The sequence below is a fragment of the Aethalodelphis obliquidens genome, unplaced genomic scaffold (assembly GCF_003676395.1).
Source record: "Aethalodelphis obliquidens isolate GAN/ISIS:26980383/991018 unplaced genomic scaffold, ASM367639v1 scaffold6, whole genome shotgun sequence".
NCBI classification, from domain to species: domain Eukaryota; kingdom Metazoa; phylum Chordata; class Mammalia; order Artiodactyla; family Delphinidae; genus Aethalodelphis; species Aethalodelphis obliquidens.
The window spans coordinates 57,810,599-57,827,283 of record NW_020837950.1 but is presented as its reverse complement, the minus strand read 5'-3'; the positions used below and the strand labels follow the sequence as shown (position 1 = coordinate 57,827,283).

Below are 16,685 nucleotides of genomic sequence, written 5' to 3'. Positions count from 1 at the left end.
AAAAAAAAGCTAGTAGAAAACAAAAAAATTCTTTCAGCTTGTTTCCTGGGTCATAAAAGCCTGATCTCTTATTTCCCTGCTTGCATTTTATTCCATCATACCCGGTACCCCTGATTTTCCAGACACATGGAATTGTGGGCATTGTGGATTGCACTGGAAGTCCATGGAACAGGGTGAATAGGATTGTGATGTTAGTTAGAACGCAGAACATGGCTATAGGTGCATTTTGCCCTTGCACCATAACATGTCAGTTTAAAGTCATCTTTTAAAAGTTGTCATAAAATACTTAGGCATGCAAAAAGTATAGACTGTATTACAATCAACATCTGTATTCCCATCACTCAGCTTAAGATATGAAACATTTCAACTTCTCTCCCCTGAGGAAATTCCTTCCCAGTACTTGGTGCTTTATGTTTCCATTCACATAGTCTTTTACTACATGTCCGCAGAAACAACATATTATTTTGCATGCCTTAAATGTTAAATAAATATTGTTAAGCATGCTTATGAAACATTCTTTTTGCTTTTGAGATTCCTCTGTTTTACATACAGCTTTTTTTTTCTTTTTTTTAACTGCCACGGGTACCGTATTGTATGAGTATTCCATAGAAATCCATTCTGTTACTGATGGATATTTAGATTGTTTCCAGTTTCTTACTACTTACAAATAATGGTGCTATGATTTTCTCATTCATTACTTTATTGAATAGCTTGCTCTGAGATACACACTTGAAGAACTGTTGGGATTACAGGGTTATTAGACATGCCAGTTGTTTTCCAAAGTGGCTGCACGAATTTATACTCTGCCAGCAGAGCGTGACGCTCCACTGCTCCGTATCCTTTGGGATTATGAACTCTGTAAGCAGGGTTTTAGCTGCTGGAATCCTCTGTGGCCAGGGTGAGGATATATTCCTCCAACTAGTGCAACTGCTAGTCACCCAAAGGATATTTCTAGCCTAGATTCTGTCTTCATGTTTATTTCTAGGTTTTGAGCTCTGTGTCAGAGCTTGTGTGAATTCAAACCCTGAAGCCATGGTCGGGTGAGCCCATAGTCAAGCCTCTCTTTTATTCCAAAGCACAGACCAAGTCAAGAGAAGTTCCTTGTGGTCTCCCTGGCCTGTGGGAGGATGTCTAGTCTGCCCTTACACTGAAGGTGTTGGTCTTTAAGGATCTCAACATTATGTTTGAGGCTCAGTCACAACTTCAAACATTGTATGGGCTGAAGGGTCTGAGTGGCCATTAATACCTAAACTCCTTGCTCATGAGGTTGCCCTCCTCCTCCCCAGTACCCAGCCCCAGCCCGAGAGCCTCAGTGTTGGTTCAAGCTTATTGTTCTGGTTTTTCGTTTATTGGCAATGGGATTTAATTTTCCTGTTTAGGCCTTTGGGGATAAGTTTTTCTCTTATTTTCTTGTGCCCCAGCACTTAGAGGGAAGTTACGGTCTCCTAATGACTAAAGGGATAATGGGAAGCACAAAAGTAACTTTGAGGTTCTATTTTTTTTTTTTTTTTTTTTTGTGGTACGCGGGCCTCTCACTGTTGTGGCCTCTCCCGTTGCGGAGCACAGGCCCTGGACGCGCAGGCCCAGCGGCCATGGCTCACGGGCCCAGCCGCTCCTTCCCGGACCGGGGCACGAACCCATGTCCCCTGCATCGGCAGGCGGACTCTCAACCACTGCGCCACCAGGGAAGCCCTGAGGTTCTATTTATTTCAATGGGTAAGCCTTATTTTCTAAATCAAGAGAGTCCAACAGAACTTTCTGAGTGATGGAAATGTTCTACAATCTATTCTGTCCAATATGGCAGACACTTGTCACATGTGGCCTTTGAACATTTGGAATGTGGCTAACCTGTCTGATGAACTATATTTTTAATATTATTTAATTTTAATTAAAATCTCAAATAGCCATGTGACTAGTGACTATTTTATTTGACAGCACATTTATATATATATACTTTTGGCCGCACATGGCTTGTGGGATCTTAGTTCCCTGACCAGGGATTGAACCCAGGCCCTCGGAAGTGAAAGCGCAGAGTCCTAACCACTGGACGGCCAGGGAATTCCCAGCACATTTCTAAATAGTAGTAACATTCTTCGTCCCTTGGGTGGTTTTATGTACTAATAAACCAATGTAGTCTGGGTAAAAACCCCTTGCAAATCTACTTTTTAAAAAAAATTTATTTATTTTTGTTTATGATTTTTGGCTGTGTTGGGTCTTCGTTGCTGCACGCGGGCTTTCTCTAGTTGTGGCGAGCGGGGGCTACTCTTTGTTGCGGTGTGCGGGTTTCTCATTGCGGTGGCTTCTCTTGTTGTGGAGCACGGGCTCTAGGTGCACACGGGCTTCAGGAGATGCGGAGTGTGGGCTCAGTAGTTGTGGCTCGCAGGCTCTAGAGTGCAGGCTTCAGTGGTTGTGACGCATGGGCTTAGTTGCTCCACGGCATGTGGGATCTTCCTGGACCAGGGCTCGAACCCGTGTCCACTGTATTGGCAGGCGGGTTCTTAACCATTGCGCCACCGGAAGCCTGCAAATCTATTTCTGATAGTCAAAGGATGAAACAGTTGAGATGTGATTTCAGAATGTCTACCACCACAAAACTGTACAGCCCTGTTATTTTGATAATCAGGTATTTCTCGCCTGACTTGTCTTTCTGGGAATTTTCAAAGATCTACAGTGACTGGGTTTAAGTGCACATTCTTCCCATTGCCAGCTTCTGAACTGGAAGTCAACCAATCAATTTCCAACAGCTTTTTCAAGGATATTTATGGATTATCAAAGTGTCAAGAAATCTCAAGGATAAATAATCTGGAGCATAAATACAGATATTTAGAATGCAATGTTAGACAATATGATTAAGAGTACAAGTTGGTTTTTCTTTGAACTGAAGAAGTTTATTGGTAACCTGGAAATGCATACAAGTTAAAACATGAATACCTCATATGGTTAATTTATAGCATTTTTATGAAAACAAGAAAAAGAAAAAAAAAACACAAGTACTTCTAGGTCTGGACTGGGCTTATATTTCCAATTTTTTAAACTTCCAAAGGCCACTACAGTATGTGAAATAACTCTCAATTCTTTTTTTAATTGCCATAAGTAGAGGTTAAGAAGGCTAAAGCGAAAACGTTAAGTCTGAATTATAATGAGAACAAATACGTATTTGGAAACAAGGTCACATAAGCCTAGCTGGTGCTTTAGCCATTTCATGGGCTGGTCTTCAAAATTAAAGGTTTGTAAATAATTTTCACCGCGCTTTCATCTACACGCACCTTCTATGTTCTTTTATAAAACTGATGCCCACAGTTTTGGTATTTGGAAATGCACTGAAATGGATTCTGGAGTAAGGAAAGCATTTCATGGGAGGAATGAACCAGGTCAAATTAATGAAAAAGCTAAAAGTTTGCCTTTTAAAACTCAGCACACATTTCCGGATAAAACTGACTTAAACTCTTGTCCAGAGATTTTTCATGGATATTTTCATTGTTGCCACATGATTCAAAATGTCTATAAGAACTGAGCCCCCTCAATCTAGTCAACATATTTCAGACATTTTGCTTATTAAGGGCTATTCTGACACTCTTTAAAAAAGAAACAAGTTTCCTCTAGAAAGTACTTTTAGCATAATGAATATGTATATTTTCTCAAAGCGCATGCAGCCCACTCTTGTTTTGATAATCTTCATAGAAACGTCTCAATGATTCAGGAAGTCTGGGTGTCACGGTGCTCAAGGCTTGAGTAAAGTGTTTTTTCATAATGCAGTTGGCTTGAATGTCTTCTTCCAGAGCCAGAAGGGCTGCCTCTCTACATACGGCTATAATCTGAAACAATACAAACAAACAAAAACAAAAACAACAACAAAAAAAGGAGAGAGAAAACAATCAATATTGTTTTTTAGAAATGTTAACATTTCAAATATTCATCCGTGGTAACTTCTACAACTAAAAGCCTATCCCTAAAATTTACCTTTGGGAGTCATTCCACTTAAGTTTTCAAAAGGATAAAAAGTAATCACCTTCATTTCAAAACAACATATTAAGTACCGAGATCCAGGAGCGGCAAAAAGATATATGTTATGGCCTTTGCTCTTAAGGAGCTTACAATTGTAAAGGTGGAGCAGACGTGCAGGCACAGACCTCTAACACGGGGTGACAAAGGATGAGTGTGTCTGTGGTGGTGGGGTGGACGGGGGGGGGGGGGGGGGGGGGTGTCTGTGGTGGCCGGGGAAGGAGGCACTGATGTAGAGTGAGGACCTGCACATCAGCACACCTTGTCACAGCACAGAATTTCCACATTCCTTTCAACCTTTGATCTATTACCAACATGTAAAAGCATTTCTTTATGTGCATCTCCTTAATGAGTTCTTAAATCTTAGGAATATCAGATAGAGCTGTCTCCGTTTACTTTGGAGAGCTGCATTAGAACAGAGAAGTGAATTCTGTTTACTCAGCGAGGAAAGCTGGGAGAATTGAAAAGAAGCTGGGGAGGGGGTGGAGTGGATGCTAGAGGGAGGGAGGAGAGAGTGCGCGGTAGGAAAACGGAAGGGAGGAAGGTTCAAGTCTTGAATCCTGAAATGTGTTTTAAGCTCTCTGGACTTCAGACAGCGGAAGCGGGCTGATGCCAGTGTCATTCTAAAGACACATTACTGTGGTGAAAAGAGCCTGTGGGATGAAAAGAGATATTGTGATTTTCAGGGCAACAGGGAAAACAGTGATTGATATTGACTGCACCCTTATATCGGTAAATGAAAGGGCCAGCTGAAACACATTTGTCCGGCCATTCAGCATATTTTCTCTGTTTGTTCACTTACTGAAAAGAGTTCCTCTGCTTATGCTGGGCTAATGGCTGCCAAAGCAGTTTAGTAGCTCTTTAGGGGATTTAGCAGCATGTTTAGGGAGCTTTCAAAAAAACATGCATAGATTTAGATGGCTTTGTCAAATTACGACAATGTAACCGTTAGTTCTGGGCTTCGTTAATGGGCACTGAAGTCGACTATAGTAGTTATGCATGTTAATGCTTTTCCAAAAAGAATGGCTACCAACTTGTTGAAGGAAAAAACAAAACTTCTAAGGATTAGCGAAACAACTTCATCACATATTCTGGTGCAAAAAGGGCTATTTGAAAATCAGATGTGATATTTAATAAGCACAGTAAAAGCACATAAAACGCCCCCATGGCAAACTGGTTCTATTCTGTTCCAAAGGAACCTTAGGGACCTCCAGAAGGAGGTGAAGGGACCAAGTACGGAGAGCTCCATCCCCTCCTCCCCTCCATCTGAGCAGCACTTCTTTCATCTGTGCAAGAATCTGAAGCGATGGTTGCAAGGCTGAAAAGTAGGAAGAAGAATCACTGGAAGAGCCAAAGAGGACTGAACTTCCTGCTTGCTGGTGCAGTTCTAGCTGCTTCTCTGAGACAGTACAGGAAAGGTTTCCACTGTGTGGCTCCCCCCTCAGGCTAAGTCGAGTAGAGAGGTTGCCACCACTGGGCCAATGCCATGTCCTGCACACTTCATACCTGACACTTCCCTCAGAGAATACTGGACCCAGCACATAACGGCTACAAACATTCACTGAACACCTACCATGTGTGCTGGTCAATTACTAATGACTTCACTAATTAACTGCTGTGGGACTTGTGCCCCCAGGTTTTGTACACGCCGTGACCCCCTCGTAGAGGTGTGTGTGGAGCCTGATGGAAGCATGGCAAATAGGGTGGTGGTGAGTGGCGGGGGAGGGAGGTTGGGTTGGGCTGAGGAAGGAAGGGGAGGCGCAAGGCTGCCTGGAGCCCCTCAAAACTCCTGGAATTTGGTTCATGTGGCCGGGTGGCTAATATTGCTGGCGCATTTGAGAAAGTGAACCAACAGTCTAGTAAGGCTTCCTCTCTCAATACACAGTAGTCAAACTGGGAGAAGAAGAAACGATTATACTCCTCTAATAACTGGAATCTCAAGTAGCCTAACATGGCAAGGTAGGGAAATGTAGGTAGTGGGAAGAGAGGTCATTGAGGCCTCGAAGGCCGCCCTTGGGGTCGGCTCCCCTGAGCAGTTCCTCTTTGCAGATCAACCTTCCTTCCTTCATATCTGCATCTATAGATTCTCCTCTAAGCTGTAAACTGCTCTTTGCCCTTAGCTTCTACGGCAGTGGCAGGGGGGGCACTGGTGGTGGTCAGAGCAGTAACTGCCATTTGAAAGCTGGATGTTAGTAACTTGGGGCCTTCAGTATATGTTAACATTTCACAGTAATTTGCCAACTATATTTAATACTGGCCTGACCCTTAATTAACAATTTCTACAGAATTGTGAGGTATAGAAAACTTGGACAGAGTTTTGACTAAAGCGCTAAGAAATGTTTGGATTAGACAGAGATGACCTTTAGAATCTCTGGGAGACAATGACAAGGGAAACAGAGCAGCTGAATACTGGTACTCAAGCACCTCATATGAAGCTGTCTTCCGTTGTGTAGAAGGAGCCCAGCTGTTTGCAGTTCTAGCGTGGCTGAGGGCTGCCTGAATTCAACACTTGCTTCAATAAACCTTATCCTGTTTCTTTTTATTTACAAGGGATGCCCTGAAGAACCAGTCAATTAGGCAATCCTTTCTGCTACTTTTATTTTCCTATCATATTTGCTTAGCAATATACAACAAGTAATTGAGAGGAAATAGAACTCTACTCATAATTAACCCGTCACTCATCAATCAACGTCCACTGAATGGCTGGTTACTCTGTGCAACAACTAGGTGAGGCCAGCTGGAGGGTCCAGAGATGTCCAAGACATAGCATTAAGAGGTACCACTAGCAAGGCAAAAGGAAAGTGCTTTGGTATGGAAAGAAGGAAGAAATTATTGGTTCGTAAACTGGAGTGGGAAGGACAGAATTTAGATATGCACACAGGAAAGGAAGGGGCATTCTGAGCAGAAGAAATAAAGTGAGCAAGGCGGGGAGAAAGAAACCAGGAATTACAAGGATCTAGCCTCAGTATCCCAAATGGAGGGGGTAAAAAAAAAAAAAAGAGCAATTCTATCATGAAAATGTCACTAAAAATAACAATGATAGTTTTCAGAAGTCACGTGGGCCATAATGACAGTAAAGGCTAGTCGATGACAGTCATCTCTAATGCTCTAAACCCAACTCACAAGCAGATGACGCACTAGCAGCTGACAGAGCATAACTCCTAAAAGATCCTTTGTTTTTATTTTTTTTCCCATAAAAGGGCCTTTTAGTAGAAATTCCAAAAGGAAAAACATTAATCAGATTATTGGTTCTTCTCTCCTAACTTCGATAAGAAGACAGGCCCGGAAATGCAAGTATTCTTAGGAGATCCATTTCATGATGGCTGGTTTCTATTTGCCCTGGGTCATTTATTTTGGCGTGAGTTCCAAGATACCATGCTTCCCAAGAAAAGTGCAGCTTTCCTGCTTGTCTTCATGGCCCATGCCAGCATTCCCCTTGACATATCGGTGTCTTTTCAGAGGAAGAAGTATTTCATGGTCAAATAGGTTTTACGTACCACTGTATATACTCTGTCTCCCACAAAGCACAGCAGAATGCTAAAGGTTTCTGTGAGGCCTAGCAGTGATGACCTGCTTAATTTTTTTAAGCTGATGGTTCCCACAGAACTTTCCACCTGTCCTCTGTTTTTGGCAGAACACCTACAAATGGTTACCTTTAGGGCTACTGCTGACCTTCAGCACGCACTCTGGGAGGTGCTCACCCACACCAAGCAGCTCAATCTGGGCACGATATGGTTCTTGCCTAGCTTATATCCTTTTTTCTTTTGCTCTCGCCTATCCAGCATAGAGAGAAAAGGGAAAGGGCTGAGCAAGAGAGACTGGAGGAAGACCAGTCTGTTTAACGGAGTCAAAAGGCAGCAGCCACAGCACACACTTGTGCCCTGGACCTGCACGTAGTCCACGCGCATTTGTTGAATTGAATTGAACAGTTCCTTAACTATCCACAGATTTTCCAAAAGTGCATGTTATATACATATTTCTAACATTTGGCCAATATCTTGTAATATTTTTACTTAAGTTCCATATGACCTAGACTTTGTCAGTTCCATTTAAGTTTTTGGAATGATAAACTCAGTAAGAAAAATTATTTAACACTGTGATGTATGTTCATTTTAAGCAAATGTTTCGGTCTGGGGCCCTACTTTGAATCTAGTTCTTTCCTTAGAAGTAACAGGAATTTTAGCAAGAATACAAGTATGCCTGTTAGTTTGAGGGATGCTTCCTTAGGTATCAAAATTTGTCATACAGGGACAGGAAATTTCTTCCCGTGTTGTCATGGGGGAGAAAACCGTGCTTTAATTGAGAAAGATTCCCCCAAATTTACCCACAATGCAGTAATATATATTGGTTTACAGAACCAAAGTGGAAGATTTGTTTAAAAAATTGTGCAAATGGTTATCTATCGTCTCACTTGATGAAAGTAATCTGGCATCAGTTAATTACTGAAGACTTTTCTGTAGTAAGCTTGGAAAGGTAAGTTCTTTTCAGATAAATTTGCTAATACACCTCTCTATTTGGGAATGAATACTATGGAAGCTGAGAAGAAGGACCTTCAGTTGAAACTAGGACCTTTCTCATTACTCTCTCTAAAGTTTGTAAGAAAATTGAACGAGTGTATGTACATGTATATATACATCTACAGTATATACAGGGACCACACAGCTCATCCTTCTGCTGGCATCACTTGTGAAAGCACACGGAGTCTGGGACTGTTTCAGTGATGGGGGAATTCAGATGAATTTTCCCCATGAGGCCCCAGAAGAACCTCACTGAGGGGTGTAGACAAACATGCAAATTTGAGTCACAGACTGTCTGGAATGTTTAACCCGTTTAGAAAGAAAACTCTTGGCACTTAGGTGCCTTAACATCTTTGGCAAAAAGGATTTTGGAAGCTTTCCCCTAATCCCTTCACCATCTTGTCTGTCCTCTTCCTCCAAAGGCTGCAGACTAGATCATTTAAATGAATTTTTAGCCAATTACCAGTCAGGTTGTTTTTGCCATTAGGCTGTAAAAGCAAAATGTTTTGGCTGGCTCTGTAAAGCCAGCGTGTATTTACAGAATACACAGAGCGTGTACTCTGTGTTGTTTTAAAGAATAGATACGTGCTTTGCTGAAAGGTGAAAATGTTATCTGTTTGGGGAAATGAGTAAACAAGACAAAAGACTAGCAGAGTGGGCCTAAGGTCTCACTGTCAGAGCGACTAAGACAGGCTGTGTTTCAGTGGCCGTGACACCCAGTTTTTGGTGCCAACGTCACAAATCCTCTTTCCATTCGTTCAGCAGTAATAATAGATCTATCAGATATCTGAAAAATAACAAAATAAGCCAGAAATCTCTATGTGAAAGATTTAGGCATATTTGAGATGAGCTCCTAAAAGGTAAGAAAGGAAAAAACTTTTATGAAAATGTTTAGAAATCCTCAAAACAAAGTCACTGAGGAAAACAGTAATTGTTTTCAATTGCTGGAAAAAACGTAACTCGGCAATATAAGCAACGGGACATACGAGTATGAATTTTCATGCTATGCTTGTCCTCTGGAAAAGCAGTGCCTTTAGAACAACAATACAGCAATAACTGGATTACGTGAGACAACTCCCCTTGTGAGGGGTGTGGAGAGGCAACTTCCCAGGGTGAGAAGGCTCTTGACCATTGAACCTTGGGAAATCTAATTACCTCACTTTTAAATGCAAAAGGGCAAAAGAGGCAATTGTGCAGAATTCTGAATGCCACGAAGAATAAGAACAATGTCTTACTTCACTGTGGAAAAAAAACCCGAAACCTCTTATACACAGCCTACGGTTCTTTGCCTCAATCCATGAAACAAGAAGAGTTTAAACAGGTGGCTCAGCTTTGTGAAACAGAAACAGGCTCATTGCGAAAATTAAAACCAACATGGTTTCTAAACAGGCAGCGGCAATTTTTTAAAACGACGTGATTAAGAATGACAGTCAAGGCAAAAACTGTTTACCAAAAACTAATCAACAGGAAGGAAAACCTGAAAATGTCGGGCACTATTTTGGGTATTCATTCCTCCTGTGCTGTGACCCTTCCCTTGTTCTTTTCAGTTTCACAGCAGCACTACAAGTTCTCCGGGTGCACTGAGATGAGGAACCCAATAAAACTTCAAGCACAGTCATTTCCATTCCAGATGAGGCCCGGGTAGTAACCTGCACTTCTTTTCTATTGACTGTAAACAGATCACGACAGTGACAACAGGAACACCACCCTTGAGGGCATGTAAGCCTGGGAAGAAGGGCTGCTGCCCCAAGTAGGCCTAGGAGCTGCTCGCTTCCAACAGGGATGCTGAGATTCTAACGCAACCGCCACTACTAAGCTCCTAACTACCTCTCAGAGCTTATCTGTATCCTCCAGAAAAACGGAAGGGTAACAAACTTCTGAAGGCGGCTTAAACAACCAACTGAAGTTCTGTTTGGCTCCCATCACCCCATCCTGCAGGCACAGAGTGTACTCAGATCTGTAGAGAAAAAGAAGTCAGTGATTTTAAATGTGCCAGAAGAGGAGGCTTATTTACAGGGAGACCTCAGATGATAAAAAAAAGTGGGTCCGGAGAGCTGAGTTCACTTACCTACTGTAATCAGCACATGTCAGGGCTGCTTTTTAAATAGTTCATAGGAAACCTACAACTGCATCCTAGGGACAGGAATTTATGGGTACAAGGATATGAACATGCGTGAGTAGGTGAACTGCACAGTACAGAGTAGGCTACACGGGGAGACGGAGCCGGAGAAGAGAGACGCCCCCAGGCCCCTTCTTGGGCAACTACACGCCGGATCCACAGAGGCAGGGCTCCCCTCTCTCCGCCGCTCCTGATGTTCGGCGCGAAGAAAGCTCGCCTCCCAGGGAGGCCTAAATGTGCTTTTCAGCTTCCTTGTATTTCAAGTGTACTAAACAGCTTTAAAGAATCCACCAAAAGGAATGCGCTGCGGTGCTCTAAAAAGTCTTAGGTATTTTCAGGAAAGTGGTTTTGCTAAAAGCATCTTCTGTCTGGAACACCTGTGCCCTGCTGCGCCTAATTGGGCTGCAGCTGGCGCTGACTGTGGCGAGGGGCGGGGGACGTGGTGCGCGCTCAGCCCCCCGCCCCTCGCTTTCCTTTTCACTTTCACAGCCCCGCGACCAACTTCCCCTACGTGTCTGAGGGATTAGGAACCCAGCAGAGAGCGGAGTCCTGCTGTTTGCGAATAGCCTGCACTGGAGGTGCTTCAAGGAGGAGGCTACCTGGGAGATTATGTGCTCACGCGGACGCCGAGGACCCATTCTCCCCGGCCCCACTGAGACGCGGTGAAAGCTGGCTGAGTGGCCGGGCCTGAAAGATGTGACTGAGGAGACCGCAGCAGTTTCCTGGCCATAGAGCAGCAGATGGAGTCAGACTGCCACAGGCGCAAACGCGGCCAGGGGTGCCCCGAACTGCCGAGAACGCAGAGCAGAGCAGAGCACAGCGCCAGCCGGGGAAGCGAACTGGAGGGAAGCAAGCGGCGTTTATTCAGAGCTCTTTAAAATACCACCTCAGCGAGCGTGGGAGGCTAGAAGTGAGAATTTTGGAGGGCAAGTTTCAGATTTAAGGAATCACCGAACTACTGCTCTTGGATTGTCTGCAAAATAAGCTTTATGATACGAATCCGTCTGGGATTATGTTAAGCTCATACAATCTAGAGTGCCATACAGAGTACAGAGTCAAAAGGAAAGAATTTCTAGAAGCCTAGTGATGTTAGAGAAGGGGGAAAAACCCCTGGGTTGCTTAATTCTGCTGATGTAAGTTATTATGAGGTCTCTAAAATATATAGCTGCAGTATATGTACATCCAGTCATTATTACTTGCATGGAGAAACCCATAACAGTTTTTGTTTTTTTAAAATTTACAAAAGAATTGATCACCCCACAGAGGGAAAAAGCTGGGGTTTTTATTCTTATTGTTTCTACAACCAACTGCAGCTGTGGGAACTTTAAAAGTTTCTAACATTAATTGAACCCATAACAAGATAAAAAGGAGTATTTTTAGTTTTGAAGAACACGCCAACTGGTATGGGTATAGAGAGAACAAGAACCTCGTGGTAGGGAAGGAGCGGGGTGAGAAAGGCAAACAGATGTTGGGAGGCCTCCATTCATTCGTTTACTCGACAAATCTTTACTGACCACCTACAAGGCTCCAGGCCCTGGGGAACAGAGCAGTGAAGAAAACAAAGTCCCACCTTCACGCGACAAGATTGTGCAAAGTACTGGTTTAACGTACTTGCCCTTCAAGGTTCAGTGTGACTGTTTCCACTGAGAGGCGCTCCCAGAGGCAACTTCACTACCTCCCCACGCCTGGATGCTTTAGGATCCCTTGCCTTATGGTCTGGTGGCAGCCTGTACTACTGTTCTGTCATATCACAATTGTCAGGTAGAGAGTTATTAGTGGTAAATGTCTGCCTCCTCACTAGATTACAAGTCCCATGTAGGCTCGCCAGCCTTGGCCCTGCTGTACTCCCCAAACGTACCAAGCCCCTTGACCTTCGGGAGTCTACAAAAAGGTCTACTGCTGAGCTCATCTCTGAACAGAGATATAGTTTCTACATTTTTTAATTTTAAATACACACAAACACACGTACACATGCAGCTCTTGCTGTGACAACTGCAGCCAAGATAACTGCCTACTGTAGACCAAAAAAGCAATAATGTCTGGGGCACAATGGGTCATCCTAGGTGTGTATTTGTGAGCCCTTGGGGGGCGTGCTGATGACCAAGTTACGCCCAGAAGGCTACTGAAGCTCTTGCAAGAGGCACCAAACTTTGGGTAAAAAGCACTTAGGAATGGGAGAGCTAGGCCCCCCGCAAAGAGGAGAGAAGGGCACAACAGGGGATATTCTAGGGAGAGGGGACCAAGCAAAGTTCAGCTAGCTCTAGGACTCCTCTCGAAATCTGGAGGGTTGGATCCTCCCTGCCAGTGTTGTGGGAGCTTGGGAAGCAGTGGCTGGGGGAAGGTGTAAGCAGGGGTGTTAAGCCAGTTTTAATATACCCCGTGTTTCATCACCTGCCAACCGTCTTCACTGCAAACTCCCACATCATGCCCCACCAACACACACAGAAAAATGCCTCCTTTGAAACTCCAGAGCTTTGAGGATGCTCTGGGTAGCCTTTCCTGGATCTTGTCTAGCTTGGGATTCTGGACTCTGACCACAGGATGGAGTATTTGGGAGTTAGTACCTTTTACGCCTTTTTTTTTTCGAGATATAATTGACATAGAACTACATTAGTTTCAGGAGTACAACATAATGGTTCACTATATGTATATGATGTGAAATGATCACCACAATCAGTTATTTCTTTTTCTTGTGATAAGAAATTTTAAGATCTACTCTCTCTGCAACTTTCAAGTTCACAACACAGTGTTATTAACTATAGTTACCATGCTGTGCGCTACGCATCCCCAGGACTCACTCATTTTATAAGTGGAAGTTTCACCTTTTGATCGCCTTCACCCCCCACACCCATATAATATATATAATGAACTCGTTTCTCCTTTCCCATTCTCCGAGCAGCTGCAGGCTGGTCCTGCTTAATCAGCAGCCTTGCCTGCCATTCTTAAAGTCATTTTAAAGAGTATGGTATGGTGCTAATGGTTACCTGTGTTAAATAGAAAAAAATGACTTGACAATACTTAGCTAGCTAAGGGGCATCTGAAGACAGGTCCCAGTGAGCAAACGCTAAGTATACCATTAGCTCATGCCAGGGAGTGAGAAGACAACAGGATTATTTACCTTACACTTATTTTACAGATGTCATTCTCATTGACAGTAGTATTGTCCCGAAAGAAAGGAAAGCTCTTCTTTCCCAATAGCATATAAATAAAAAAATGGATTTATATTAAGTGATATCACCATCAAATAAGATACTCTAAAATACCTAAGAGTATATATTCACATATCTTCTCTTTTACATTTTTAAGGTGGTCTCTGTTTCCTCTGACAGATAATCCTTATGTTGCTTATTAGCCATTTGTTTAGAAGCTCACATTATATTATTTTGTTTTAAACTCAAATAATAATAAAGCAACACTGTCTTATTTGTTACATGAACTGAATGCTATTTCAAGTATTACTTCACCAGTTTTGTGTGTTTATTGGCTATATAAGAAAGATTTTTAACCTAGGGTCCCTGGATAGCTAGATGGGTCTAAGAATATTCTGAAACCTATGAAAACTTTTATATGTAGAGAGACGGTTCAAAGCTTTCATCATATTCTAAGAAAGAACCATAACCCCAAAAGGGTTAAGAACTACTGCTCTATAGTAACTACACTTCAAACCCTCTTAACTCCTATGACTCCTTCATTGTAATATCTATCTTCCCCTTTCCAGATGACTTAGGCCAGAATGCAACTGGGCTGGAACTACTACAGCTGGGGAGTACAGAAGTTACGAAGTAGAGTTGATCACAGTAAAGACAAGTAGTTTTTACTTTCTTAGACCTTCCTCTTGTACCCTGGAACAATTCAACAACTGCCTCTAGGTATAACTAAGTGCTTATTTAGGTCTTTATTGACATGAAGAGGAACTAAAGATCTATATCCTATTTCATTTATTGAAAAAAAAAAGGTAGGATAATAAGACACTAAGACTGCAAATTTAAGCATATTAGTTAAGGAATACAAAACCCAAGTTCCCAAGTTAAAATCAGCATTTACAAGTGGCACGTATTAACTATGTGTAATTTTAGATTGCCCATTAAGTGAATTTTAAAATTTAAATATATGTAGGTTTTGATATTTGGTAATAACATTACACACTAGGGTATTTAGAAACTGAGGAAGTTGTTTTCTTATCTGAAAAACTATCTGGCCTGTTGTCTTATAAGGAATGAGATGCACTTTGAACTATTTCTTGAATGTCCATTAAAAAGGAAAAAAAAAAAAGAGCTCTGATTTTACTGATTTAAAAGCCAGTAGTAAGATACAGTGCTTGCCTTTTAACAATTAAAAAATTATATATGTAATATAACTTAAAAAGAAATTACAAATACTTGTAAAAGCCACATTGGCTAATCATTTTTTCATTACCGTTACTCTTAATCCAGATGCAGATGAAGAATAAAGATGATTCAGTTTATGAAGGCTTTAACCAAAACATTCATGTTTTTTTTCTTCTGATCATTAAGTCCATTACTTAATGGCCTATGAAACGTAAACATTCTTTCTCAACTACTGTTACCTAAACTCCTTTACAAGAATTCTAATGAGAGAACAAGGTTTGTGACAAGTTCAGCAATGAAAAGAGCCAGAAAGTCTCCATTTGTAAAGAATAAACTAAAAACTGTGAGAAAGGCCATAAAAGCAATCCACAGATATGGAAAGGGTTGTGGAAAAAGGAGAACAGATGACACTACTTGTTGATAATGAAGAAATCACATTCAATATTTTTTTAATTTAAAAGATGTATTAGATTGTCACTTGGTGGGACTGGTTTGTTATGAGAAATGCAACAGTTGGTATATTTAAGGAGCTAATGGTGAATTTTTAAAGCACAGATTATTCATCTATAGTTTTTAAAATCTAAAGATGTAACATTTAGTAAATTTGAGTAGGTCTATTTAGTAAATCTCATGACTGTACCCATACATTTCACCTCATCATTTTGAACTAACCGTCAAATTTCTAACCATCAAAAAACTTATCATTGGAAAGAGACCAGTAGATATTTCTAACTGAACAGAATTTTTTTTCATGGAGGTGAGTCAACTGGACACAAGGGGATTACGATACAATGGAAACTATTTTGCAATCTCAGTCAATGTATTCTCTATTATGAATGATAAAATATACACATAAAAGCACCCTATAATGTTGTAAAGAGGAGCAAGTGCCAAGAATTTCCTCTTAAGGGCTGTACTTTTTCATTTGGAGATCTAATCACGAAACTTAAGATAGGCTACACCTTGGTAACAAGCACCTCCGTTTTATTGTGCTGGCATCTAACTGGAAATAAACCCATACCATCTTTGATACAGTGTGTTCAAATATCTTCTGTACATACTTTATAATTACAGTGAAGAATGTGAGAGTCAGGAGAAATTCTGAGTTATTCTACAGGTCTGTCCTGCTCTCCCCCACCAACTCTGTTCTCTTTGAAATAAAATATCTACATTCACACACCCATAACCCCCCTCATCTGCAGATGCAATATTAAGTTCACAAGATGTAGCATGAGTTTAAGCACTATATTAAAGTGTGAAGTACATTTTACTATCATTAGTTCGAAGCCCAGCATTTGTAAATCTTTTAAAATTAACTAGGCTGTTAAGATCCCATCACTCTGGCAGCAACCCAGCATAGCTGTGCCTTTAACAAAAGAATTCTGTAATAAAACGAGATTTTACATGCTGAACAAAATATCTTAAACCATCTTTCTGCCAATTGCTCATTTTAGTAATATTTGTGGAATTTAACCCCTCGCCCCACATATACAAATGTTCCCAAGGAAGATTATGCTAAGTTTTGGGTTAACCTCTGAATTACTAACTTTTTATATCAATCTTTTAATGAACACTTTTATTTTCTTTAAGAAGGAACCCAAGTCTTTTTTTTTTTTTTTTTTTTGGTTACGTGGGCCTCTCACTTTTTTGGCTTTTCCCTTTTCGGGGACCGGGCTCCGGACGCGCAGGCTCAGCGGCCATGGCTCACAAGCCCAGCCG

The 16,685-nt window shown here is 41.6% G+C and overlaps 1 protein-coding gene across 2 annotated transcripts in view; it reads right to left on the bottom strand.

Annotated features, from left to right (window-relative positions):
• Positions 1–2,866: 2,866 nt before the first annotated feature.
• Positions 2,867–16,685, bottom strand: part of AFG2A (AAA ATPase AFG2A) — a 339,272-nt gene continuing 325,453 nt past the window's right edge. For both annotated transcript variants that reach the window (XM_027103655.1, XM_027103656.1), the window contains one exon: positions 2,867–3,815. In XM_027103655.1, coding sequence (XP_026959456.1) covers positions 3,639–3,815 — 177 coding nt within the window. In that variant the 3' untranslated portion in view covers positions 2,867–3,638. The remainder of the gene's footprint in view (positions 3,816–16,685) is intronic.